A 25,527-nucleotide genomic window follows, 5' to 3' on the forward strand; every position below is an offset into this window, starting at 1 on the left:
TGAAGTTAGCTGAGCCAGCAGAAACAGCTGATGTAGGTTGGTATTTGTGATGAAGGTAGGTATTTGTGTGAGCTACCTGACCTTGCTTTAGCAGTGCCATAACGCCTCTGTGGCATGCTGCTAGGGCATGACAAACCATATAGTGGAGGAGCAACCTGCTCCACTACACATTAGGAATTCAGAATTAACCTCACACACCTATATGTCTGATGCATTAGTAGAGAGAAAAATCTCCCCTTTCAAATCCCTTTTATATGCTTGGATAAAGAGAAGAGTGTCTTAGCTGGTGCAAGGCAGACTCTCTGACCAGGGCAATGGCAGAATTTAGAGACATTTGCTAGCAGTATTTCCTCACTCCTTTAACCCATCCTTCAAAATACAGCTAACTGTAGTTTCATCTACAGCTAATTTCACACTGTCATTTTAAGGATCTGAGATACCACTTCACATCATCATTTTAAGCACAACTTAATGCACATCCAGCAAATATGGAGACCTTTGGTTTGTGCTACATAGCAGATCTGATGCACCCTTGCATCTATAAAATACTTTTTAAAGTTTAATATAGTGAGAAAAGATTAATAATTTCTTAAACCACCCTTTATTAAAAAACATAAGCATTTGTAAATATATAAAATTATAAAGTACCAAGTGCTTCTTGTTTCCCAGTACAGTAGGACTCAGGAGTGGCAGGTAAATTTGGTGTTTGTTCGGTGTATTATGTCCAGGGCTGCAGAACTGACCAGCTAGTTTTGGAAAAGACAGCTCATCTAATTCCTCTGACAAGTCCAAATTTATGTTGTTTCACCTCAGTTTCAGACTTCCTTCCTGCTCCTTTTGACAAACATCAGCACTTACTGGTGAGATCAAGGCTGGAGCTGTAGGAACTAGCATGGTCCCTAGAAGGATGCAGCTAGGTGTTTTACAAAGGGAGAGATTTCCAGTTGCTAATGGGGAAGAGAATTCATACACTGAGGGAGCTCCTCTGTACAGTGTTCCTCAGGGAAAGTGCATCCTTTGCTTTGGGTTCATCCTCTAGCTGGACTGGACAAAGCCAGTCACAGGTCCAATTTGCATCAAGTTCCCTTAATCAGCAAGTACTCAGATCCTTTGCAAGATGCATGGTATGAAGCATCATCAAGTCCCATCTAATTTTTTTACCACTGAAATGTTGTAGGGTAAAAAGGTCTCAGGTTGTACATCTAGACCTGAACACCAAAGCAGGACACTGGACTGCTGTGGAAGTACTGTAAAATGAAAAATCCAGTTGTACCCACTGCAATTGTTAGGGTAACTGAACTCCAAATGGGATCTTTTGTGTCACTACCCATCTTTTCTAACACTGAAGAACAGCTGTCAGTTGCAGAGAGAACTGGAAGGTACTTGTTGATGCTGTTTCTTACTTGGTCTTCCCCCAAAAGCCCCTATCATCTGCAGAAATTTATTATAGGTCCCTGCATTCTCTAAGTGGTCACCTTTGCAGTTCTCCTGCCAGCTTCCACCACACCAGGCACTGCTGCATCATTCCCCAAAAAGTGAGCTGCCCTCTCAGTGTCCCCCTATGGGAGAGCATGACTTCGCCTGGGGAGGGTACACTACCCTAATCTTACACCAGCAAGTTTGTCTTCGTGTGGAAAACTTAAACCACTGGAATTGCAGGAGAGGTGGAGAAACAACAGAAGCCCAAGTAAAACAAGCTTATCCTGAACATCTCAGCATCTGGCAGCGGACCAGAAGGGTGAGGAATGCTGCTGTATTTAACTTCTGCTGCTTACTGATATTTTCTTTTACAGGTAGCACTGCAGGCAGGGCTTTTCTTTTCCTGTTTGTAGGAGAGGACAAAGTGGCTCATTGTAACAGACTTGTATTACAGATCACATACTTACACTTCCCTGCTGCAATGGAAGGATGCTCTAGCTTCCTACCACCCTTTAGCTAAGAGGCACAATTGGCTCTAACCTTAGAGTGGAGGAGTTGTTATGTATACAAGAACCACAGTCCTTAAATAGAAGTTTTCCACTAGGTTTGTGATAGGCACAGCTTCCACCCCTCTGAAAGCTTCACCCTTGATCCAAGTACATGAAAATGAAAAAATGGCTGAAATATGATGCTCCTCTCCTCTGCAACTTTCTTTAGCTTGAATCAAGTCAGCTAAAAATCCCTGTTACCTGCATAGTTGTCCAGTCCCACTTTGACCTTTCTGGCAGCACAGCCTTTCTTACAGCCCGGACTCACAAATAAATACAAGATTGAGGGAAGCACAGCAAAGGTGCCCCAGTGACTCTGCTCTAGCCCTTGCTTGTTGTGCAACAGGACCCGGATATCCCAGTATGCCAGCTGAGCGTTTGCAGTCATGGTCCCTGCCCACAGGCCTGAGTCCTTCCCTTACTGGGCCCTTGGCATCCCCTTTTTGGCCTGGTTAGGCTTCAGGAACATCTGCTGTTGCTGTATCTTCTGCCTTGACCAAATCACCACTGTTTGTCTCAGCATGGAGCCGCTTGTAGTCAGTGTGGAAGAAGATGACATAGAAACAAGCCATAGCACTACAGAGGCCAGCCAGCACCAGTACTGGAGCTGTAAGGAAGATACACTTTTAGATGGCAAATTCACAACTCCCCACGGGTGCACAAGTCTAGAGGTCAGCCCCCCAGCAACTGCACAGCCTGGGTGATCTCCTCCCAAGGACTACCCCAAAGGACAGTGTGCAGCTCACAGTGGGGCAATGTCAGTTTGGTAACAGCCAAACCTTGTCTCACATAACACTGGCATGTGAAGAGGATTTGGGTGAAATGTGGAAGGTTTCCAGGACACTTGTCCTGCATGACCCCACAGGTTGGAGGTCTTACACTGGTGCACAGTGTGTTTGTGGGAGTGTGTGTTTCTGTGTATGTGTACACATTTGTGTGTTGGGGGGTGGTGAAGAAAATTACAAGAAAGGATGAATCAAAACACTTGAGCTTCATAAGAGAACAGGTCCACACAGGTAGTGCTTCCTGTTATATCATCTGAGAGGGATGCATAGGAAAGGTTCATGAAGTATAAACTTTAATCAAAGAAAAATTTGTGTTGAAAGAACCTTTTCTGAAGAAAAAAAAAAGTAAATCTAAAAGGCTATGCAATGAAGCCTGGAAGTAGTTACATTCTCATTCCAGCAGTGTCTCAAATAAATACCTCCATGCCTTTCTCCACAGATGTCCCTGCATGTATCAGACCACAAAATGAGTAGGAATGAGTACCTAATCATGAGATCCAGCTCTGATCTGATGAGATGGAGAGTTCCAGGCTTTCAGACATGAAGCAGTCAAATTGCTTTTTGGGGGCAGTTATTGTGAAGCCTTGCTCCCTGCCAGCTAGTGGAGCTTGTTCTGGGGAGTTTCTGCTCAGCCAAGTAGGATATATTTAAAAGGTGTTTGCCAGCCTTTCTTTTACAGTGTGTCCCCAGGATTTGGTGTCAGTATTACATAAATATGAACCAGCTGAGAGATCAAGACCAGGGTTTAGCCTGCAGTGAAAACAAATTTGTGCTCCTGTTCATCTCAGTTGCTGTCTCTTCTCCTGACCAGCTAGGAAAGGAAGGGAAATGTGGAATAAGTCAGAACAAAGCTGTACTGGCATGTTACAAAACCAGGCAGCTGTGTGTGCAGAAGCAAGGGAAGTAGCTTTCAGTCAATGCATTTGTAGTCTTGGCCTCCCACACTGCAAAGCAGCACAGGCTGTGCTACATGGACAGTGCCTTCCCCCCAGAACAGGTGCTTTCTAGCTTGGTGAAGCTCAGGTCTCTGCAGGGTGGCCATAAGAGAAATTTTAACCCAGAGCCAGCAGCAGCATTCATGGCACCTTAGAGGTCTTCCCATTTCAATCCTGCAGGCCTGGTTTAGCAGGAGCAGCAAGGAGTGCACCATCAGGTTGGGAAAGGCTAAGAGATATGCTACAATAGGAATCAGTCTTGCAGGCTCCCTCACAGTGAGACCTGGAGGACAGTGGGGGGTACGTGGGGTGCAACCAAGTGTTCAGCATCATTTCCCAAGGACATACTTACTTGTCCAGTCCAGGGCTCCATCCTGGTCAAGGGCGCAGGTGGAGGATGGATCCTCAGAAACACGCACGGTGAGGGCTTGTAGCAGAATCATTAAAATCACACCTTCAATCTGGCTGTGGGGAGAAGCCAACATGCAGTCATGGCGCCTGCCCAGTGCTGCAGACAAGCCCAGCTTCCCCAGTGGGAAGAAAGTGAGGCCCTTTTCTGGACCAGGGTCCTTCTAGCAGAGAAAGCTACTGCCAGCTTCCTCTGGCCCAGGCACTTGGTTAACTGGCCTTGGCTCACAGGGTGTCCAGGTCAGCCTTTCAGCACACCACCAGACATGGGGCCAGTGTGGCAGGACCACTATATACTCCCTCTGGAGGCAGGCAGGTGTTGAACTACAGCTGTCAAGGAGCTGTGGCTTAATCACTGGGCAGAGACTTGGAAATACCTCTCACTGCAGGGTTGAGGATGGGAAAAAGTCAGGCTATGACTTCAGTCTCCTCCTCATTCATAGCTGACTGGCAGCAGCAACAAAGTCCACAACCAATGGGAGACAACAGCTTTCAAAGGTGGTGTCTAATGCCCCTCTTTGATGTTTCTTGCTGCTGCAGCTCCACCTGACACACACACATGGCACAGGCCACGTATATCACTGCTTAGGGCTCCACCAAGTCATTCCTGCTGCAGTCCAGTGCCAGCCCTAGGCATGTAAATTGATCACGGGAAGGACTGTCACTGCCCCATTTGTTGTGACCAGCTGCCCTGTGAGTGATGAGCCCCATCTCCCTCAGCAGAGCACTGAGACCTGACAAGTCCCTGTACTGCCGTGGGAATGGGTGCCACTCTCAGACATACAGCCCCCATCTGCTTCAAAGGTAGGTGATGCTGGGCATGGTTAAATCCCGCTTTGTGCCAAGAAAGGGAGACCTTCATCTTCCTTCTTGCTTTTCTTGCACCAATTCCACATACTCCTTGCTTTAAAACCTTTAGCTCTTCAGCTCTATGGCTCAGCCAGCCAGCCAGCTCCCCCCTTGCCATGATCATGTACACAGACACCAGAGAGAAGTTCAGCAGGATGGCTAGCACTGGTGTCCATGCTCTTCTCTATCTGCACCCACACCCCTCTGTGTGTGTGTGTTTGAACCCAAGCTCAGCTGTCAATTGGATTTAACCTGCCTGCTTACCTTGCAACAAAAATCAGACCTGTAGATGTGCCCTCTCCCACGGGGTAGGAGCACTCCACAGCCAGCTCCATGGCAATGGGGTAGATGGCAAAACCAAAGAAACCAAAGAGCGAGCTGGTGATGGCCAGCATGACGGCCTGATGTCTGAACCGAGAAGTCTGCAGGCAGAAAAGCAACACCAAAGTCTCAGTGTCAGCACTGCTGCACAGAAAGTGTCTGAAACCATAACCTGCAGGAAGTCGCAAGGGCTCACTGTTCTCACCAGTACCTTCCCTACCTGTTCCTGAAATCTCTCTTTTACCTCCAACCATCTATAGTCAACAAAAGGCTACACGATGGAGTATAAATATAATCTGTTGAATTTAAGCAAGGGGAGAGAGGATCAGCAGAGTTAGCTAAAAGCATTGGTGTGGTCATACTACTGTGACTTGACTTCCTGGTCAGTAACTTACCAGGAGTGTGCTCAGCATATCTCCAGCACCAAGTAAAACACACCTTCCTCCCAATGCAAGCTAGCATTTCAGAAGTGGTGTTTGCATTGGGCTATGTATGAGAATTCACTGAGTTGCTGCAGCTCATTGATAAGGAAAACTATTCCTTACCATGTTAGACTCATGTTTGTAACATTGGGGTTTTACCACAAAACAAACAAAAAACCACCTGAAACATTCACAAATCCTGGAGATTAGTTTAGTGCCTAGAACAGCCTTGTCCCTAAGTCTGGAAGAAAGAACATGGCCTTGTCCAGCCAATGCTAGTAAAGTCAAGGGCATAAATCCTGCAGCCACAGTGCTGGTACCTCCTTCCTTAACCATGTAATAAATTCCCACAGAGGAACACAAGGTGTCTGTCGTGGCACGGCTGCAGCAGGCCTGGTCCAGCTAAACTGGTAAGGTCAAGGAAAATTCTGTGTGTCTGGTATTTGAGTTCAAAGCATCAAGACATCAAGCAGATTTGAACGGGTGGTTTTTGTTTTACTACTTTGAACTAGTAGTTCAGCTGTATGGGATGAAGGGGATGGAGGGAAGGGGAGGAGGGAAAGGTTTGCTTGTTGCTTCTGACACAGCCTCTTGCCTACTCTGTGCTTTACCTGAGCCCAGGCATGCTGACTTGTATTCAGAGCATGCCCCCAACAAATGCCAGAGTACTAAAGGGGGAAATGCAAGGTTTGCTTTAGGCATCTTGTTCTACACTGAGAAAGGCATTGCATTTGTCTGTCTCTTCAAACTGGAGCTAACACCACTGGGATCTTGGCCCAGGGGTAGGTGTGATCACGCTGTATTGAAAGTCTGGATTTTTCAACACACAGGAGAAAGGCACAGCACAAGCCTGTTGGGAAAGCAGAGACCTGCACCTGTCTGGGTCCTCTGCAGTGCTAGGAGTCCTGTGCCTCATGCTCAGGTTCCTGCTGGGTGATCGCTCCCATTGGCAATAACTATGCTTGAGGACAGTACTTGCACTCCAGCCCCATGGGTGTAAAGTCTCCAGGTTCTGCATTCCTCTCCTGGCTGGATTCAAGTGTCCCCCTTTTCTGCATCTCCCTTGTCTTGTCTCCTCGAGGAACTACTGTAGAACTAGGCACATAATTAGGTCCTTTCTGCTAATCTTACACTCCTGGCAGCCACCACTGTTAAAGGCAGGTGTTGGGAAAACTATGACATTCTTGTTCATTTTTGTAAGATGGACATTTAGCAATTCCATTTCTTTTTGGAAAGAATGGTCTCAGGGCCAGTAAACAAACATGGTGATCCAATGTAACAAAGTAAAATTATGCCAATTTATTTATATCCTGAAGCAGTCTGTCTCAGGCTCCACAGTGACTGTGAAATCCTCAGTAAAGGATTTTTCTTTAAAACATTCCTAGCCCAGAGAGATAATCCCAAAGCATAACACGTGGCTTAATAAATACGATGACATCAAATGACATTTGAGTTGACGATTTATCGGATGGCAACAGAACTAAGCCTACAGGTATGGTGCAATGCAAGGGAGAACTCACCACTGCAAACATGATGCTGGCAAGTGAACTCAGACAGAAACAAATCTTGGTGGACTCTATGAACTTCCTTGTGCGGTCGACGTACAGGCCTAGCAGGAAAGCACCCAACAAACCACACACTGTGAACAGTGCACCATTCAGGCCAGCAAATTCCTGGATGGCAGAAGAACAAGTAAATGAGCAACTAGAGCAGTTAGGAAACAGGTTTTAATGTCACTGACCCATCTGCCTGCTGCTAGTGGGTCACTTACTGAGGTAGGAAAAGCTTCCCTGCCCGTTGCAATAGCTGAGGCCTCCACAGGGCTCTGAGGCAAATAACAGGGCCCAGGTGCTGCTACAAGTGTGTGGGGACAGCAGGGTCACAGTACTCCCATGGTCTCAATGGATGACAAGTCTCTGCACACCTGGCAAGGGAGACTGGGTGCAGAGCAGCAGCAGTTTCCTGGCATTAAATGCTCCAGCTCGGGCATGAGGCCATTCTTGGCTCCTCCAGGGGCAATCAGGTGCCTTGTCCGCACTGGTGGTTACAGGTCCAACTGCCTTGGGATCTGCTACTGTTTATAATCATGCTCCTGGCCCTTTTCTTACAAGGGACCTGCACCAATGGAATGTCTTCCACAAGGCTGGCAGCCCCAAAGCATGTTAGACGAGACACAGCATTGCCTGGCTGTAGCAAGGAGGTCTAATTAGAGAGGCAGTGAGCAGTGGTTAGGTTAGGGTACACGCTCTGTTGCCTGCAGTGACTATCTTTGCTTGTCCCACTCCTTCAGCTCCATAAGAATTCAAATGTAGACACCAATCCTGAAAGCAGGGAAGCTTTAACAAATTTGGGTAAACATTTTTGGGAGCCTCAGGGGCAGGCTGGAAAGAAAGGGTATCTGGAATAGCTTCTATGGGCTAAAGGGCCAAGGCAAGCCAGTCACACACAGACAAAAGCATCATGATGCACAGAAAGCGAGGCTGCAAAGTTTAAAAGGTTTCCAGTTAAAAGCCAATGGAGTGTGCAAATATGACCGGGCTATGGAGCACTGAGCCAGGTATCAGACCTGGGAGTTGAGAGGGAGTGGACAGAGACCAGACATGTAGATGTGCATACGTAACAGCTGGAGAGGTGTTTTAAGAGGACCTCCATGGGGATACAAGCAGGAGAACTGAAGTGCTGCCTGCCTGAGGGGAAACACAGGAACCGGGGCAGCCCCTTGCTATTGCAGGGAGAGAGCATGAGAAACCAGCTGTGCACACACTGTGCTCAACTGTAAAAGCAGCACCTGGCCGATGTCATGGGAAGGATGGGGAAACAGCTGTCACAGTACCCATGACTTCCTCTGTTGCCCTGGCTTCATGTAAGACTGTGCAAAGAGGAAAAGGCGCTTGCATCAGCCTGCCTTCAGCTTCACTCTAGGACCTACCTGGGCCCGATCCTACGCTGGGGAAGGTGTCAGAAGGCTGCATAGACATCAGTGCTCTGTAGTGGCTTAGAAAAAACACAATACTCTTTTTTCCTAAAAAGTGTCTGAGGAGTAAAGGTTTTTCATTTGCAAATGGGAGTCTGGCCATGGGCAGTAATGAAAATGCAGATCATCCTACTGAGAGACTGACTCTGCTCTGGATTAATGTACTGCTTTATCTATATTAGATAATGTGAGCACAGTGTAGCATATTCAACTGTCTTCATTTTGCTGAGTCCCTTATCAGGGAAAATCATTTTGATTGTATCATAGATGATGTGGACAATGGGGAGGAAAGGAGGAATACTCACATTTGAATACCCCTTTTCACAAAGGATCTGTTCTAGCAGAGCTGAAAAGCAGGTGAACATCCCAATTCCTCCTCCAAAGCACACTGCCAGGATGATGTACGGCTTGTTTCTCAGGAGCTAGAGAAAGAAGTTAATGTATCAATTAAACAAGTGGAGGGGGAAAAAAGGCCTGGCTGTGACAGTAGACTTGAGGGTCAGTGACTCTGACCCCTCAGTTGGAAATGTTGACAGGGCAACCCTGTGATCATTAGAGGAGTTTGGCTCTCTCCCATCAGTTCAGCCAGAGGACAAGTTAAAATGGGGACCATGTAGGGAGGAAGGATCCCTTCAGTGCCCAAATTCTTCCTTCACTTTGCCATGTGCTATCCTACCTGTTACCACATCTGCTCAGAAGGCTCAGGTTGTGTGGTCCTCTTGGATGAGCCCAGGGGTGCCTGTTTGAGCTAGCCGAATGGCAACCAGCCTACAGCTGAGCAGTCAGATAGCATCTCTTGCAGCTTTGCTGTGAGCAGCTTCCACTCCCTGAGGAAGGAAGGGATCCTGGTTTCCTTCAGGGGGCTTTCCATGGCAGGTTTGGTGGAGTTCAGAGTCCGCTTTGTCAGCAGATTCCCCAGCATAGCCCTGTCTGGCAGGGCTGCATCCCTCACTCCAGCACTGGTATCTCTCTGTGCTACAGCACTTACCATTTTGAGCCCTGTGAGGAATGGCTGGGAGGTGGAGTTAGTGGCACTGGCTGAAGGAGGCGTTGGAGGAACCTTCTCGTGAATCCCCACAGTTGCTAGAGCACAGGCTGTTACTGCTGGGATGGCATAAACACCCAGCTACACAACACAAAGTAAAGACATGTTACCAGTCTTTCCAGCTCCACTGCCTCCAAATAAATAAATTAGCTGGACCCCAATCAGCCCAGCTGGCTGATTAAAGCAGTTTTCATTTACCATCAATGGGATGTGCTTTCCTTCAGGAACTAGTGCAGGCGACAGCACGTTTGCTATAAGAATACCCAAGGGATTGGCTGGAAGGAAATAAAACAGAGAGAGACTTTCTTCATGCAAGCAGTCAGAATCATGTGTCCACCCCTACTGCCAGTCAGCACCAGAGCTGCAGTGTGCAGCAGAGCAATGAGTAAGGACAGAACAAGGCATATACAGGGAGAAACCAGGAGGGGAACATTTGGAGACGTTGACTGTATGGTCTTACTGTTGCCACATCTGTTCCTTCACCCCCATGAAGTCCATTCCATAAACCTGTTTTCCTACAACACCTAAATCCTGTAAACTCACTTTCATCTATAAATTACGGTGTCCTCACCTTCACAAGGCTGCCTCAGTAAATGCTACACTGAAGGGACAAAATGAAGATGGACGAATCCATGGCATCTGTCCTGATGCTATATAGCAGCAGTAACAAATAGAGGTGCTTTCCCTTCTTTACTCCCCCTTTGCCATTAGGCATGTATACATATGGACAAGATCCCCCTGAGCCTTCTCGAGTGGTGGCCTCAGCTCAGCTGGCATGACAGATGCCTTAATTGTCTTAGTGGCTCTTAACTGGACTTAAACTAATGTGTCTGTGTCCTTCTTGTACTGAGGAGCCTAGAACTGGACACAGCTCTTCAGATGTGGACAGGGGACCCCTCTTAAGCTGCTGGCAATGCTCTTCCCGATGGTCACCAGGATGCCATTGGTCTTCTTTGCCAAAAGGGCATGAAAAGCAGGAAAGCCCTATGACAGCTCTCTAAAGTGACCCTAGGTCATTCTTGACACCTTTCAAGCCAATACATTTCGTCAGTAAAGCCCAAGCTGACATATAAGTTGATCTCTGCTACCAACTACAAAAATCACATAGCAGAAGAGAATCTTGGACACTTTTCTGTACTGGAGTAGGGGGTTGCATTGTTATGGGGCTGGAGCTGAGCAGCATGTGAAGCAGCACTCCTGGGACGCAGCTTGGGAATGTCCAAAATTGCAGGAGATAATTTCTTAACTTTAAGGTGATGTTCTGCAAACAGTCAAACAAGTGAAGTTGATTTTCTACTAGTGTGCAGTGATAGGGTTAGAAAAGCCGAAGCAAACCTGGAATTGAGTCTGGTGAGAGATGTGAAGGGCAACAAGAATGGCTTCTACAAGTACATTAGCAGCAAAAGGAAGGTTAGGGAAAATGTGGGCCTGCTGCTGGATGGGGCAGGAGACTTGGTGACAAAGGACATGGAGAAGGCCAAGGTATTCAAATGCCTTCTTCACCTCAGTCTTTACGGGTAAGACTGGCCTTCAGCCCTGAGACCAGAGGTAAAGTCTGGAGCAAGGAAGATTTACCCTCAGTGGAGGAGAACTAGGTTAGTGAACGTTAAATAAACCAGACATACACAAGTCCGTGGGATTGATAGGATGCACCAACGAGTGCTGTGGGAGCAGGCTGTGCTAATTGCAAGGCCATTCTTGGTTATCTTTAAAAGGCCATGGCAATTCCAAGAGGCTCCTGAGGACTGGAAGAGAGCAAATGTCACTCCCATCTTCAAGAATGGCAAGAAGGAGAATGCAGGGAACTCCAGGCCTTTCAGTCTCACTTTGATCCCTGGGAAGGTCATGAAAAAACTAATCCTGGACATCATTTCCAGGCACATGAAGGACAACAGGAGTAGTCAGCGAAGGAGAAATGCTTAACCAACCTAATAGCTTTGTACAGTGAGATGACTGGCTGGGTGAATTAGGGGAGAGCAGTGGATTTTTTTAATCTCAGCTTTACTGAGGCTGTTGACACTGCCTCCCATAACATCCTCACAGACAAGCTGACAAAGTACTGACTAGATAAGTGGACAGTGAGATGAATTGAAAGTCAGCCGAACAGCTGGGCCAGCAGATTATCATCACTGGCATGAAGTCCAGCTGGAGGCCAGTCATTAGTGGTGTACCCCATGAGCCAATATAGTTTAACCTTAATGAAAAAACTGGATGATAGGGCAGAGTGCACCCACAGCCAGTTTGCAAATGATGTGACACTGTGAGGAGTGCCTGATAGAAGAGACAGCTACGCTGCCATTCAGAGGAACCTCAACAGGCTGGATAAATGGGTAGAGGGGAACCTTGTGATGTTCAACAAGAGGAAATGTAAAGTCCTGCACCTGGGGAGGAATAACCCCATCCACCAGTACGCACTGGGGCTTACCACCTGGAAAGCAGCTCTGCAGAGAAGGACCTGGTGTGGGGGGTAGGGGTCCTGGTGGACACTAACTGGACCATGAGCCAGCAACACAACCTCATGATAAAGAAGGTCACCAGCATCCTGGGCTGCATTAGGCAGAGTGTTGTCAGCGGAAGGTGACCCTTCCCCTCTGCTTGGCACTAGTGAGGCCACATCTGGAGTATTGTGTCCAGTTCTGGGCTCCCCAGTATGAGGGAGACATGGACTTAATGGTCCAGCAAAGGGCCAGAAAGATGATTAAGGGATTGGAGCTTCTGTCATGTGAGGAGAGACTGAGAGAGCTGGGACTGATCAGCCTGAAGAAGTTGCTGGAAAGCAGTTTTGCAGAGAAGGACGTGCGGTTCTGGTGGACTGCAAGTTGACCATGAGCCAGCAATGCACCCTTGCAGAAAGGTGTCCAACAGCATCCTGGGCTGCATTAGGAAGAGCGTTGTCAGCAGGTGGAAAGTGGTGATCCTTCCCCTCTACTCAGCCCTGGTGAGAAACGTCTGGAGTACTGAGTCCAGTGCTGGGCTCCTCAATACAAGAAAGATACACAGGTAATGAAGCAAGTCCAGTCAAGGGCCAAAGACATGACTAAGGGACCAGAGCATCTCTCATACATAAAGAGGCTGGGAAAGCTGGGACTGTTCAGCCTGGAGAAGAGAACCTTGATCAGAGGTTGTAAAGAAGAGGGAACTAGACTTTTCTCAGTGGTGCCCAGTGGCAGGATAAGAGGTAATGGGCACAAACTGTAATACAGGAAACTCTGTCTGAATATAAACTTTTTTACTGTGACAGTGGTTGAACACTGAAACAAGTTGCTCAGTTAAGTTGCAACATCTCCATCCTTGGAGACAGTCAAAACCTGACTAGACACAACCCTGGGCAACTTGCTCTAGCCAGCCCTCCTTGAGCAGGGAGTTGGACAAGACAATCCCAAGAGATGCCTTCCAATGTCGTCTGTTCTACGATTCTGCTGAGGCATCATTAATAGTGCTATAGCACACAACAACCATAGCATTTCTGCTCTGTACTTGGGAAAGTACTAGCTTATGACCCTGGTGAAATGTTACCTGCTTCTAAGTACATGGACGCAATTAAATACCAGTTTCTGAGGAGATGGATTAAAGCTTTTCTGCTGCGGTAAAATGCATCTGGTCATTGTAGGGGACTGCCTGAAAACTACTGTCAGGTGTTTCCATGAACTATCGGCATGCTGAAGCAGTTCCAGAAGGTATGGGTGAGGGGTGGAAATATGAGCATAAATTTGAAAAGACTAAGTGAGACTATCCAAGTAATTACAGGGCTTCAGCCGCCTTCTCTTCCTGGGAGGGGAAATTATATCAACCTAGACTAAGAATGGAAAGGAGATCAGGGTCGTGTCTAGTCAGGTTTTGACTATCTCCAAGGATCACTGGAGTTAATCAACTGTACATTATGGTCCAGGGGTCCTGGTGGATTAGCTTGCAGTACTCTGCAATGGGGCTGTGTGTTTGTGGACAGCGATGCTGATGCACTAAAACTGAAATGAAGGTCTATCTCAGCCCTGGGAAACAAGGTGAACCATCAGGTCCACCCTATTCTAGGGAGGGCAGTGCAAAAAGAATTTACTTGTTCTGACACCATAAATCCATTCTTGCTAAACAACAGTGCCCACGCTCTGGGTTTGCAGCAGCATTGGGAAAGCTGTATAGGGGTGCTCCTATACTGCCCTTTTCCCCGTGCCTACCCCTTCCCCACAACTCCAAGGCAGTGGGGAGGGAAGGCAGCTGTTGGCTGTTTTGAGGGAAGGGCAGGTGGGGCTCCCCCACACATGTAGGTACTGTGAGATTTCCCAGCTGGAGCCAGTGAGCCAGCCCAGTTTCTGGGGCACCTCTCAAGTCCTTGGAGAAAGGAGGAAGAGATTTCCGGCTGCTGGGGAAAATGTCACATGGAGGGAGGAAACAGGTCTCTCAAGTGCGGTATCCTGTCTCTAGCAGGGCCCAAAGGAGCCAAGAGAGGAATGAGATTAGAGCAAGTGTATCTGGTGCATCCCCTCCAGTTTCCCAGCTTTCAGGCACTTTACAAGGCAGATGTGGTTTCTGTGTAGGTAGTCCTGCTGCATTCATCCCCAACATGTTTGTGTGGCCAGCTGGGTATATTTTATCTGTGTGTGCATACATACAAATTGGGAATACATGCTCAGCCTTGCTACTGGACGAACTGGCGGACAAAATTGCTGCAGCAGCCTCACCTCTATCCGGTTACAGAATTTGGCAACTGTGACCACTGGCATCACATGCAATTTGGACACCTTCCTAACAAGCTGCAGAATTAAGGCCACTACAGACTTTAGATTTAGTAACACTGAGGGCTGTCCCCAACCTCTACGATATTTAGGTAAAGATGATCACTTCGTCATGGCAGAGAGGAAGAAGGTTGGGAGCCTGGGTGGCTTCCTTTGCACTTTGCACCTGGATGTGGCTAAAGCCCACTTCTTGCTCTCCAGCATGGAAATGCCTGCCTGTCTTGCAGGGCCTTGAAGGCACTGGTTTATTGCACATGGCTCTGGGCGGAGCTGTATTTGCAGGGCCAAATGGCAGTAGTACAGAGGGTTTCCTCTGCCTGGTGCCTCTGAAAGGCAAACAAATGCTAGCAAGTTCTGGGAGGCAGCAATATTACTTTGCAGCTGTCACTTACACATTGATGCAATCATATTTGCTGTCGCTCTCTGGTGGTCTGGGAACCATAGTGCTGCCAGCTTTGTCGGTGAAAAGATGATAAGGGGCTGTGCCAGTGCACAGAGGCATTGCCCAATAAACAGGTACCAGTAACTCTGGGAACCCAAGCTCAGGAACTTCAGGACACTGAACATCCGGATGATGCTACCCATCATGTTCAGCCATGCGCTCAGGATCACCTGCAGCAAGCAGAAACAGCCAGGGGTTGTGTGATGAATCCTGAAGGGCAGAACTTAGTGCAACAAAGTAGCATGAGCAGGATCTCAGATGCACTACAGGAGATACTGGATGTTAGTAATCACTGCATGGAAAGTTGCCTGCAGACCACCCCTACCCCTTTGGACCACTGCAAGATGCTCCTTATCCAACAGTGAGTGAGTTACCTGTCTCCTTAGGGAGCAAGATGGCTGTCCTGGCCCCACATGAGAACTACACCACAATGCAGCTTATGCAAGACAGCAGACACTGTCATGGAATTCATGAGAAATCCAAAGTTCATTAATTACACTCTGTCTGCAAGTTTGCGCGATCAGCCATACTTTGCTGTGACAATCCAAGGATCATGGCAATGAGTCATCTAGCATATGGATACTGCAAATGCTCTTCTATACCACTAGCATGCTAGTGTTTCAGTGCCACACTCCACAACACTCTTGCTTCTAGGAAGACTGTGTAGAGATCCCAAGCTGGCTTAGCATAGGCCAAGCTCTGAGCTGACAGGGGTCCCTTGCTTGCACCCTGCCCTGCTGCTCCTTAAACTGGCCCTGCAAACAAAATAGCTGTGCTAACACTTTTCCACAGCAAACCCTCCCCAATTACAGCAAGCTCTTCACAGAGTCAGCTCTCAGCATCTGTCCCTGTCAGTTGGCTAAGACAACAAAAACTGAAGCAGGAAAAGGCAAGTAGGGAGGCAACATCATTCTGACTTTTCCCACTGCTCCCCACCTCACAGGTGATGTGACAGCTCTTACTGAACTAGGAGCTTGCAACACGCTCATCCTCTGCAGCATTTGGCAAGACTCCCATTCACATTAGTGCTTTGTGCAGCTACTGCTATCTCTAGGTGAAACGCCCTCAGGGAAACAGAACAGTTCAACTCACAGCACATCTGAGCCCCACGCTGTCGAGAACCCATGTTGCCACCAGACCAAATGGGATTGAAATGAGGAGGTACACTATTGAGAGCCAGTTGACCATCTCCAGGGAAACGTGGAAGTAGGCAGCTGTCTTATCAGCCACAGGAGCAAACGTCAGCCACAGCTGCAGAGTAGAGAGCAAAGATGGGTAACCATGAACACCTCCACCAGAACAGAATTCAGCATCCCCTCAAACTGTCTAACTGAGTTGTGAAGGGGCTTGCTATCTTAGTCTCTCCTTGAAATTAGGATGTTAAGGCTGGTAATAAAAACTCAAACCTCCAGTGTCTGCAGTTACTCATGCTAGGACTATTTTATAACTGATACCGTCACTATCTTGGCCCAGAGCCTCCCATCTGTTTCACTACCTCATCCCCAATCCCCTAGTCCTGCTGCTGGGAGCTGGTAGAAGCAGAGGTCAGTACCTTTTTCTGTCCCCAGGCTGAACATGTTGGCCCCTGATGCACTTACTTACCTGACATAAACCACAAGCAATCCTTCTATGTTAGCATAAACAAAACAGAGGCTGCCACCTCCTCTCTGCAACTAAGAGCCTCTTAAACTCAGCCTGGTATTATGGTTGCATTGGTAACCCCTGGATGTGGCCTTGTAAGAACAAATTTGCTATGTGTCAGCCAAGAGAGACATTATTCCATGCTGTCCTACACACACCTAGGAATTTGCATTATTCAATATATCAGAACACATAACAAGGAAACACAATAGGTATTTTAATAAGTATCCATCTTTTCCTTCCAGTGCCATATCTGAAAATATTTCCCTAAACCTTATTTTAGGCACTGGTTTCCTAAGGTTGCTGTCTGCTTCTGGTTTCTTCTGGGAATGACAAGGCCTGCTTTGATCCTCAAATCAGGTCCTGAGATCATGTCCACAAGAAAAAAATGAGGATACTACCCCAAATTTAAGGATGTTTCTGTGGATTCTTTGTGAAGATGCCCTCTCTGGTGCTTTTCGAAAAGATTGGCCTAACCTGCGAACAGGTTTCAATAATGTGGATGTAAGCTACTCCGCTGTTAGAAGATGATCTTGCAGCTGCTGAATACTCAAGGTGATAAAGTTCGCAGAAACGTGAACAAAAACTTCAGCTATAGCTTTCGTACGAAAGAAGTCCAGCCACTGCCTCTTTCCAGGTACTCCCCTCTGCCATCACAAGCTTCCTCTTCACAGCCTGCATCCTGCAGACAGCATCAGCTGTGGAGTTAACGTGTAACTGAAAAAAGGCTTGGGTAACCTCAGAGGAAGGCATGTACCTACACTCTGCTACTTGTTATTTCCAGTGTTCTTATTTACTTCTCACATGCTAGAGACCATAAAAACTACCACATTAAATGGAAGTAGAAGGGGAGATGGGCTTTTCTTCTTTCTTAGTGTCACTGTGTGAGAATAGCCACATGCAAATCATTGTTTAGCTAACCTTTTCTCTTAGCAGGGATGCAATGAGTAAATGGCAGTAACAGAGAAGTTTTGAATGTATTATCAGTGTTCTAGCAAGGACTTCTAGCATCAGCCCTTTCCTATTCTCTGAAAGGAGCTGACATGCCAAATCCCCTGCATCCAACATGAAGCTCACATCACCATGCTAGGCTCAGACACACCCATGTGGGTTCAGTTAAAGGTCTGACAGGGAGTGGATTTGGTGTTTACTCAGCTTCTACAACAAGGTGGATGAAGATGCTGGGTGCTGAAGGAAATTGTACTCTTGTTAGACAAGGTCACTGGGAGACTTGCAGCAGACTTCTAATAAGATGAGCTTTTTAAAAATTCCTTGAAATAAAATATTATAGTGGAATGATGTTACCGTCTTGTCTCAGGAAGAAATTTCACCCACCTTTGTTTTTCCAGAGCTGATCTCCATCAGATTGGGATGGGAATTTAAATGTTTAATGCTAATGTAACCATTTAAATGTTACAAGCATCACTAAGGCATGAGCATTAGTTTGATTATGGGATGTTAAACTGCTACTAAACAAAACCCAGCTGTGTATTTTTAGCAACAGCAATTCTCAGTTCCTCACTGTCTTCCAGATGAGGGTGGTGGTGATGAAACACTGTACCAGGAAATAGTGTAATCAAAGAGATGGTACATTTTGCAAGCCAGCTTCAGGTACATTTTCACCCCTCCTGTTCCTCCACACAAGACGCTCACGCATGCATGACATCATTAGGAGAATGATACCACAAGCCAGAGCACAGCATTTTGTGTTCAGTGGCTGTATACACCTAGGTAAGCTGGGATCAAGCACTCTGACATGTTTCCATTAGACCTACTAAAACCATTCCTTGCTGAAAACCAAGCATTTGGGCTACCCTGTGTTTCTATCCTGAGCAAGAGCTCCAGTTCTAGCATATGTGTGTGAGAGCACAGAAGGTGGGAAGTTGCAGCCTGTCCAAGCCTGAGTTTGTTCTTCAAAATAGGAAGTGGGTTTCTTTATGGGTCTGGAGAGATGAAGTATGTTTCTGTCTCCATTCAGACAGTGGTTGTTTACCCTGTGTTGCTCTAACAGAGAAATTAAGAACTGGGCAATGGAGCTCGAGGTGTAGCTGTGGTCAATGTGGCCACCAAATGCCCCTGCAACAAAGAGATGGCACTGTGGGGTTTTGCCAACATAGGGAGATTGCCATGCTAAGCAAGTGAGCATGCCACGTTCTGCTTTTGGTTTTCCCAGCTATGATGACTTCATCCACAGCAGTTAGCAAGCTCTTCTGCTGGGCCCTTATCCTACATGTTGTTTCTGAAACTCTCCACTGCCAAGGCTGGTACTTACGCAGGGACTGCTGGGATACACGTCCCCTCAAGCAGAACAGGGTGAGGATGATGGCGGTTCTTTCCTGGTGAGGTCCAAGCCCTGTAACCTCTAAGGACGCAGAATAGAGACTGAGAGAGGTTTCTCTCTCCTACACTCCCCAAGGGCCATTGTCTTAACTCAGCTTTGGCACACCAAAAACAATATCAAAGCTCTCCAGTGTAGATTACGGTGACAGACGCAGGAGGAGAGATCATGTGTGGGGTTATAGGATGCCAGCCCCCAAAAGCTGGTTGCTCCTGGGACAGATAAAGGAAGGAGAAACAGGCAGACACCTCTGTCCTTGCAGGGTTGTCTACACACTTGTTCAGTCCCTGCACAAGCCTCACTTTGTGGAAATATGCCCTTGTAGTCCGGTCAAGCTGCACTCAGCTCCATTGCTTATGTAGCCACACAGGCCTAAAGCCTCAGTATGAGGTGCAGAAGGCATCAAGGGGAGTCTGTGTTATGCACTGCACTGCTACGTCCATGTCCACATACTCTCCTCTGAAGGCAGCTCAATGGATGTCGCAACAGCAGCACTGAGAAAGTCCAGCCACTTGTCAATGTCTTTTCCTGACTTGCAGTGGTGACAAGCAATTGCCATGCACCCACTATGGCTTATGTCACTTTTAAGCCCTATCAGGGCTACAATTAACCAAAACCTTTTAGCAAACTTTGACAAAATTCCCAGCTTGGCACCCTACAGATCAGGAATGCCTTGTCTCTGAGGCTTCAAATGCACCCAGCTCAGAGTCCCACACCCTGACTGCTCAACAGCTACCTTGTGTAGTCACCACAGCAGAACACAGCTGGGCTGCTTAATGAGTTGGAGTGGATGATGCTGGAGGTCAGCAGGAGTCCTCTCTCTGGGCCATGGCATAGTTAGGTCAAGTAATTTACACAGAAGCCCACGCAGAGCCGCTCAAGCACAGGGACTCTTGCCTTTGAACACCAAACCGCTGCAATGGGTTTGTGAGCCCAACCCCCTAATACTTGGGAAAACTCACTTCCCAGCATTACCTCACAGATTTTGCATTATTTGTTCTCAAGTGACAGCTCCTGCTGTAGTATAATCCAATATAATTGGCCATGGTCACTCATGTTGTAGACCAGAGTATTTAATCCTTCAGCATTTGGGATGGACTTTTCCCTCCCTTCAGATATGCATCTAGCAGGATGTTGAAATAGCTGTTGTAATAACATACACCCATTTCTTCTCCAAATGCAGGAATTGTAGTTCCCACACTCCTCTCCTGAGCTCAAGCCTTAGAAGCATATTCATCTCACTGTGATTTCCAAGTTTAGAGACAGCAAAAGCTCCAGTGCATGCTAGGCTGGGCAGGAAGGCATACCTCGGCACACACTCTTCACTATAAAAACTTGTGCTCTATACAGTGTGCACAGCAACTGATAAAGAGGACAGAAGGTCCCCTGAAGACCCGCAAGCCTGCTTTCAGCATGTAACTGGCTGATTGGGTAGCCATGCCCCATCACTAGAAGAAAAGGACAGAAATGTTTTCCACCCAGAGTCTACTTATATCCTCAATTACAGAAGACCCCCTTCCACACCTCCTTTAACAATGGAGCATGTGGGACCACTAGGGAAAGCAAGTGCACTGAAACTCAAGCCATCTGACTGGTACTGATGTTGGAGGGGTACTGCCTCCACTTGCAGCTCTCCCTCCCTTTGCTTTAACTTTCTTCTAGCTGACATTTTGTTTTCTCTTCTCCTGCACCTCCCAGAGACTGCCTGCTCCCTTCCCCATTAATTGCAGGCCTGCTTGGGCATTCCTGTAACCAAGAATAAGTTACAGCTGTTCTCATCCTGCCCCCATTTCTAAGCTTCTTTGTTGCTCTTTCTGATACCCTTGTAAACCCTTAATTCATTCTCAGACTGGGATCCAGCCTTCTTCCTCCCAGAATCAGCCCAAACCCTCTAGTTTTCCTCCTGCTCTGATTCCCCTTCTACCTCCATCTTCTCCAGGTTCAGTTCCTCTACCCTACTGCCTTTACTGTTTTCACTCTCACACAGACTCTCCAGGACCTATTTCATCTGCAGGACCCAGTATCCCTCCACCCATTCCAAGGGAGCCCAACATTCGCCCTCGCTCCCACTTCTGCAGGAAGTTACTGGTGGGCTGTGAACTACCAATTCTCTGTCTGCAGTGGTAGCAAGGTGATGGCTGAAGGCAGGACTCCATACAGACTCTACACTTTGGTAAGCAATAGGCATGAGCTGCAGAAGGCAGCATAAATAAACACAGCCCCAGGATTTTCAGAACTCAAAGAGCAGTAATGATATATTGATGCACCACAAGCATAACTAGTGCAGCCCTGCCAGAAGCAGTACCAAAAATGTTGTTTTTCATGAAAGGCAAGCTGTTAAGCAATGTTTACCTTCCTCACCAACAAATCAAGATTCTAAAAGTGAAAAGCAAAATCATTTGCAGAACGGCAAGCGAATGCAATCAGGCAGGGTGGAAATTAAGCCATTTTGCCATGTCAATGGTGGTGTCAGCTGGCAAAGGCTGCCATATGGAGTGCTCTTCACTGCCTGGTATACTGTATAGCTGTGCACAGTGTAGCAATGCCCCTGTAATACCTTCTACCTACAGGTTAAAAAGGAGGAGCCAAGGGGAACAACTTAGATGAAACGGGACCTTCTGCTTTGTAACAGGCACAGGCACAGCTTGCCAATCCCATCAGGCACTGCCTGCAGCAGCTCTCCCAGTCCCAGCACGCTCTCTCCCATGCACCCGGACACTGTTTTGAAGGTGATGTAGGATGTCTTTCTGAGACACGCAGGCTGCCTCCTCCTCCCCTGGGACCGGGCTATGAAGCCCTTACACCAGACTCCTCATCTTCAAGGTCAAAAGGGCCACAGAGTCTGGAAGCAAACAGCCCCTGGCCTCAGCTGAAGGCACCCATGCTGACACAGCAGCCTAGGAAGTAAGGACAGAGGCGTGGTCTTCCAAAAGGTCAGACCCCTGCCTAGATGTCACTTTTAGCCTCCACAGCTCTCAGGAGGACTAGCAGGACACAACAGCCAGGCAGCAGCAGCTGTGTGTGCATGTGTATCTACAGGGGCACTGCTGGAGCAGACAGGCGTGGGCGAGGAGCGTGCGCACCCTGCCCTGGAGCATGCCAGTCTCCACTTGTGCAGCTCTCCTTCCTCTCCCAAGTACACTAAGCGGTGGTGGAAGTCCTCCAGGGTGGTGAGTCAGGAACCACCTGGCCAAGTGTTAACCAGCTCCAGCCCTCTGCTCCTCTCCCCCTCCCCAGCTTTCTCATGCTGACAAGCACAGAACAGGGCAGGAAACACTCTCGGTTTCATTCTTCTGTGCATTTCTCTGTCCCCAGTGCTAAGTTAAGAAAAAGTTCCTCCTGTGAAACACCAAGTTCCCACATGTTCAGCTTCACAGGAAGGAGGCAATGATGAAGGAGGCATTTGCCTTAGCAGTTTACTGCTACGGCAGCTGTCAGCACACCATGAATACTCTTAAACATTAAGTCTTCAGATTAAAAACCCCATACACTCAAAACCACAGCATTAGTTTGGCAAAACAAATCTGCAGAGCAACCACAAGCATAGTCATGTCACCTCCCTCCAGGAGTGCTGCAAGAAACAGCTGGGGAGCAATCATCTAAGCTTGGCTGTGGTCAGAACAGCCTCTCTGTCCAGGACTTCAGGCAGCAAGTGAATTATACTGATGCCTACTTATGTCCTTCTTAAGATAATGCAAGGATTTCTTACACTACATTGTCAGCTAGGAATTTCCAGAATAGCCGTATTTAGGAAATGAGAACTAATCCCTGGTAAGATAGTACCCACTTTGTACAGCAGGGAGAGACAGAGGCTTTTAAACTCATGTCAGTAATGGAGATTGAAGTAAGGGGCTATTTATCATTGGTGTAAAAGCCTACCTTATATTTACCCCACTGTGCTCTGGCTAAAGAAGGGATTTCACACGAAGATATGGAGCAGAAGGAAGTAGGAAAGAGCGCCCCTTTCATCACCACATGGTCTGGCCTGGCTTTGCTCCATCACAATCCTAAAACAGACTGAACTAAGAAATACTTCTTTCTCAGCCTGCCTTTGCTGCATGACTAAGTGTGCTTTCCTGCAGTTAAGTTGCTCCTACCTTGTCTTCCTGACACTGACAGTCTCTCCCTCTCAGGACCGTCTCCTGCCTGCCACTGTTAGTGACACTGAAGGCCACTAATAGAAAGGTGCATGTGTGCATGGGTAAGAGTGGGTAATACAAGGCATCATCCTGGAAGCTTGGTCCAGCACATGAGGTGATCTGCTCTTTCCAAGTCAGACAATTCAAAAGTCATGTGTCCTCACCATATGCATTTTGCAGATAGCCTGACACAGGTATACATAGAAAAAAGTGCTGCATACAACATCTGCACAGGAATTGAGGACACAACTTGCAAGGCAATTTTCACACCACAGAACTGGTAAGTTAATCTTTCCATCTGGAAATTTAAACAGCAACAAACCACTTTGATTTCATGGCCTTTCAACCACTCCCTCCATTTTAATGTGATTTTTATCAGGAACACTTAGGAGAAACTTTAGCATCAGGAAATATTTGGTTACAACTTTGTATGTCAGCATACTTGCTGTTCCAGACCTTTGCAGTGGCTTAGAAACAGTATTTCCACCTAGGATATTTATTAAGCCCCCAGTTTTGAAGTGGTGAAGTTCTGGCTTAAGTTCATACTGTGGGAAAATAATGCTGTGGACAGTCAGGAAGCTGGCAAGAGACCAAGCAGACAGACAACAGTACAATCTTTCAGGGCTACAAAGGTTTCAGCAACATGACTCAAGACACAGTTATACTTGCAGATGCATTGAAAGGACCTTTTTAAGTAACCCTCCAGTTTCACTGTTAAGGTTTCAGCAAAGTCAAGCTCTGACAAGACAACCTGGAAAGGTTTTTGTACAGCTTCCTCCACCTATGCTGTCACTGTCCACTTCTAGCACGGTGTTTTTTTTCCTGCTACATAATGTTCTTGTGCTGTGCCAATTTAACTGCTAGCAAGCAGCAGGGCTTCACACTGCTTTTCTGTAGGACACTTTTTTACACTCTTAAAGGATACACTGATTTTTCCTTGAGAAGGCACATTCATTTTTTGTTTTCTATATACAGTCAAATTCTCACTATGTTTTCCCATTTCTCTACTCCAGCACTCTTGCATCATGGAATACCTACTCTTCCTCCCCAGCATTTAAGTGTTTGCAGGTTGCAGTGCCTGATCTTGGCTACCAGACAGCCTGCATTCACAGCTTGGTAATCCTTAAGCACAAGAATAATTCTACACCAGTCTGATAATTATCAACAATGACCTCAATGACTTGGTGAGCAAAGATTTGGGCTTCCATCTCGCATACTAGGACTTGGTAAGGGGAAATTTTATGTGTTTATCTTGATAATTACTGAACTTAGTTTTAATCTGTTCAACAGGTGGGGTGTGATCTGGCATCCCTTTTTTTCAGGTTTTTCAGAATAAAGTACCTGTAGGCAATAAGAAGTTCATGTACCAGTATGTTTAGTGCAGAATCACTCCTATACTGTTCTGTATGTGCAACAGATCCCAAAAGGAAACCTACTTGCTCCTTTTTCTGACCAGACAAATCTGCTGTCATAAGCCAGCAATAAGGCAGAGCTAACTCCTGCTCCTCTACCCAAGGAGTTTCAACACTGTTCTCCCATTCTTAGGTTTGAAACGTGTGACCCTCACAGACGCTGAATACTTTCTATTCCTCCCCACGGCCTACGACGTGGACTCGGCAGCAATTTCAGCTGTGCTCCAGAACACATTCTGCTCCATCCCAGCCTGGCTCGACGCTGTGGTACTTCCTGCTGTGCTCTTCTAGATCACACACACCCTCCCGCCCCATCCCGCCCTTCCCCCGTCACCACCCCGCTACGCCCCGGGTCCCACCGGTCAGAAAGGGAGGTGTGCAGGCCGAAGTCGTAACCAGAGAAACAAAGTTCAAAAGGAAAAGCCGCTTATTCGGTCCCGAAGGCACGGCCAGGATGAGGCTTCTCCGCGCTGTGCGAGTACAACTGAGTCCCGGTGCTCCAAGGATGAGGGGGTGGATCTGAGACAGGGCACTGGGGCAGAGGCCTGAAGATTGCCTGGCTGCTTCTAGGAAGAGATGGGAGGTGGTTTTGGCTCAGGTGAGCCCTGCCACCCCATCCTCCCGCGGCGGCAGCAGTAGCAGCCGGATTTGCTCTCCAGAGCTCCGGCACAGGTAGGCAGGAGACAGGGCTGTTTGCCCTGCCTGCTCTGCGCCTCCTCCTGCGCTCACGGCTGCTCGGGCACCCCGGGGCTGCCGGCAGCCGCCCCTTTCCACCCCCGGCGCGGGGCCGCCCTCGCCCCTCCGGAGGAGCGTCCCCCTCCGCTGCCCGGCGCGGCAGCGGCCCGCACCCCCCCCCCAGGCTGAGGGGGTTCCGCCAGCCGCGCGGCGGGAGCGGCTCCCCGCGGCGGTGAGAGTGCGCGGAGGCGGCGGGAGAAGCCGGGCGGCCGGCGGGTCTCGGACGGGCCGGTGCCGCCCCCGCGCCGCACTCACCATGGCGTTGGAGCAGTTCAGCAGGCAGACGGCGGCCAGCAGAAACCACCGCCGCCGGTAGGTCTTGAACTGGGCCAGCCGCCCCTGGCCGCGCTCCCTCAGCAGGCTAGCCGCCTCGGCACCCTCCAT

The 25,527-nt window shown here is 47.9% G+C and overlaps 1 protein-coding gene across 2 annotated transcripts; it reads right to left on the reverse strand.

The window, feature by feature from the left end:
- Positions 1-578: 578 nt before the first annotated feature.
- Positions 579-25,527, reverse strand: SLC49A3 (solute carrier family 49 member 3). Of its 2 annotated transcripts, XM_076362616.1 has the most exons (11): positions 25,399-25,462; positions 24,768-24,974; positions 15,971-16,129; positions 14,829-15,048; positions 9,905-9,981; positions 9,650-9,787; positions 8,967-9,083; positions 7,208-7,360; positions 5,209-5,366; positions 4,040-4,152; positions 579-2,574 (listed from the first exon to the last, which is right to left on the reverse strand). In XM_076362616.1, the coding sequence occupies exons 3-11, from the start codon at positions 16,064-16,066 to the stop codon at positions 2,420-2,422; spliced, it is 1,227 nt and encodes a 408-aa protein (XP_076218731.1). In that variant the 5' UTR covers positions 16,067-16,129; positions 24,768-24,974; positions 25,399-25,462; the 3' UTR covers positions 579-2,419. The 2 variants fall into 2 exon arrangements, with proteins under 2 accessions (XP_076218731.1, XP_076218730.1); XM_076362615.1 differs by lacking the exon at positions 24,768-24,974 and having other exon boundaries at positions 25,399-25,527.

This window comes from Aptenodytes patagonicus, chromosome Z (genome assembly GCF_965638725.1).
Source record: "Aptenodytes patagonicus chromosome Z, bAptPat1.pri.cur, whole genome shotgun sequence".
Classification (NCBI taxonomy): Eukaryota; Metazoa; Chordata; class Aves; order Sphenisciformes; family Spheniscidae; genus Aptenodytes; species Aptenodytes patagonicus.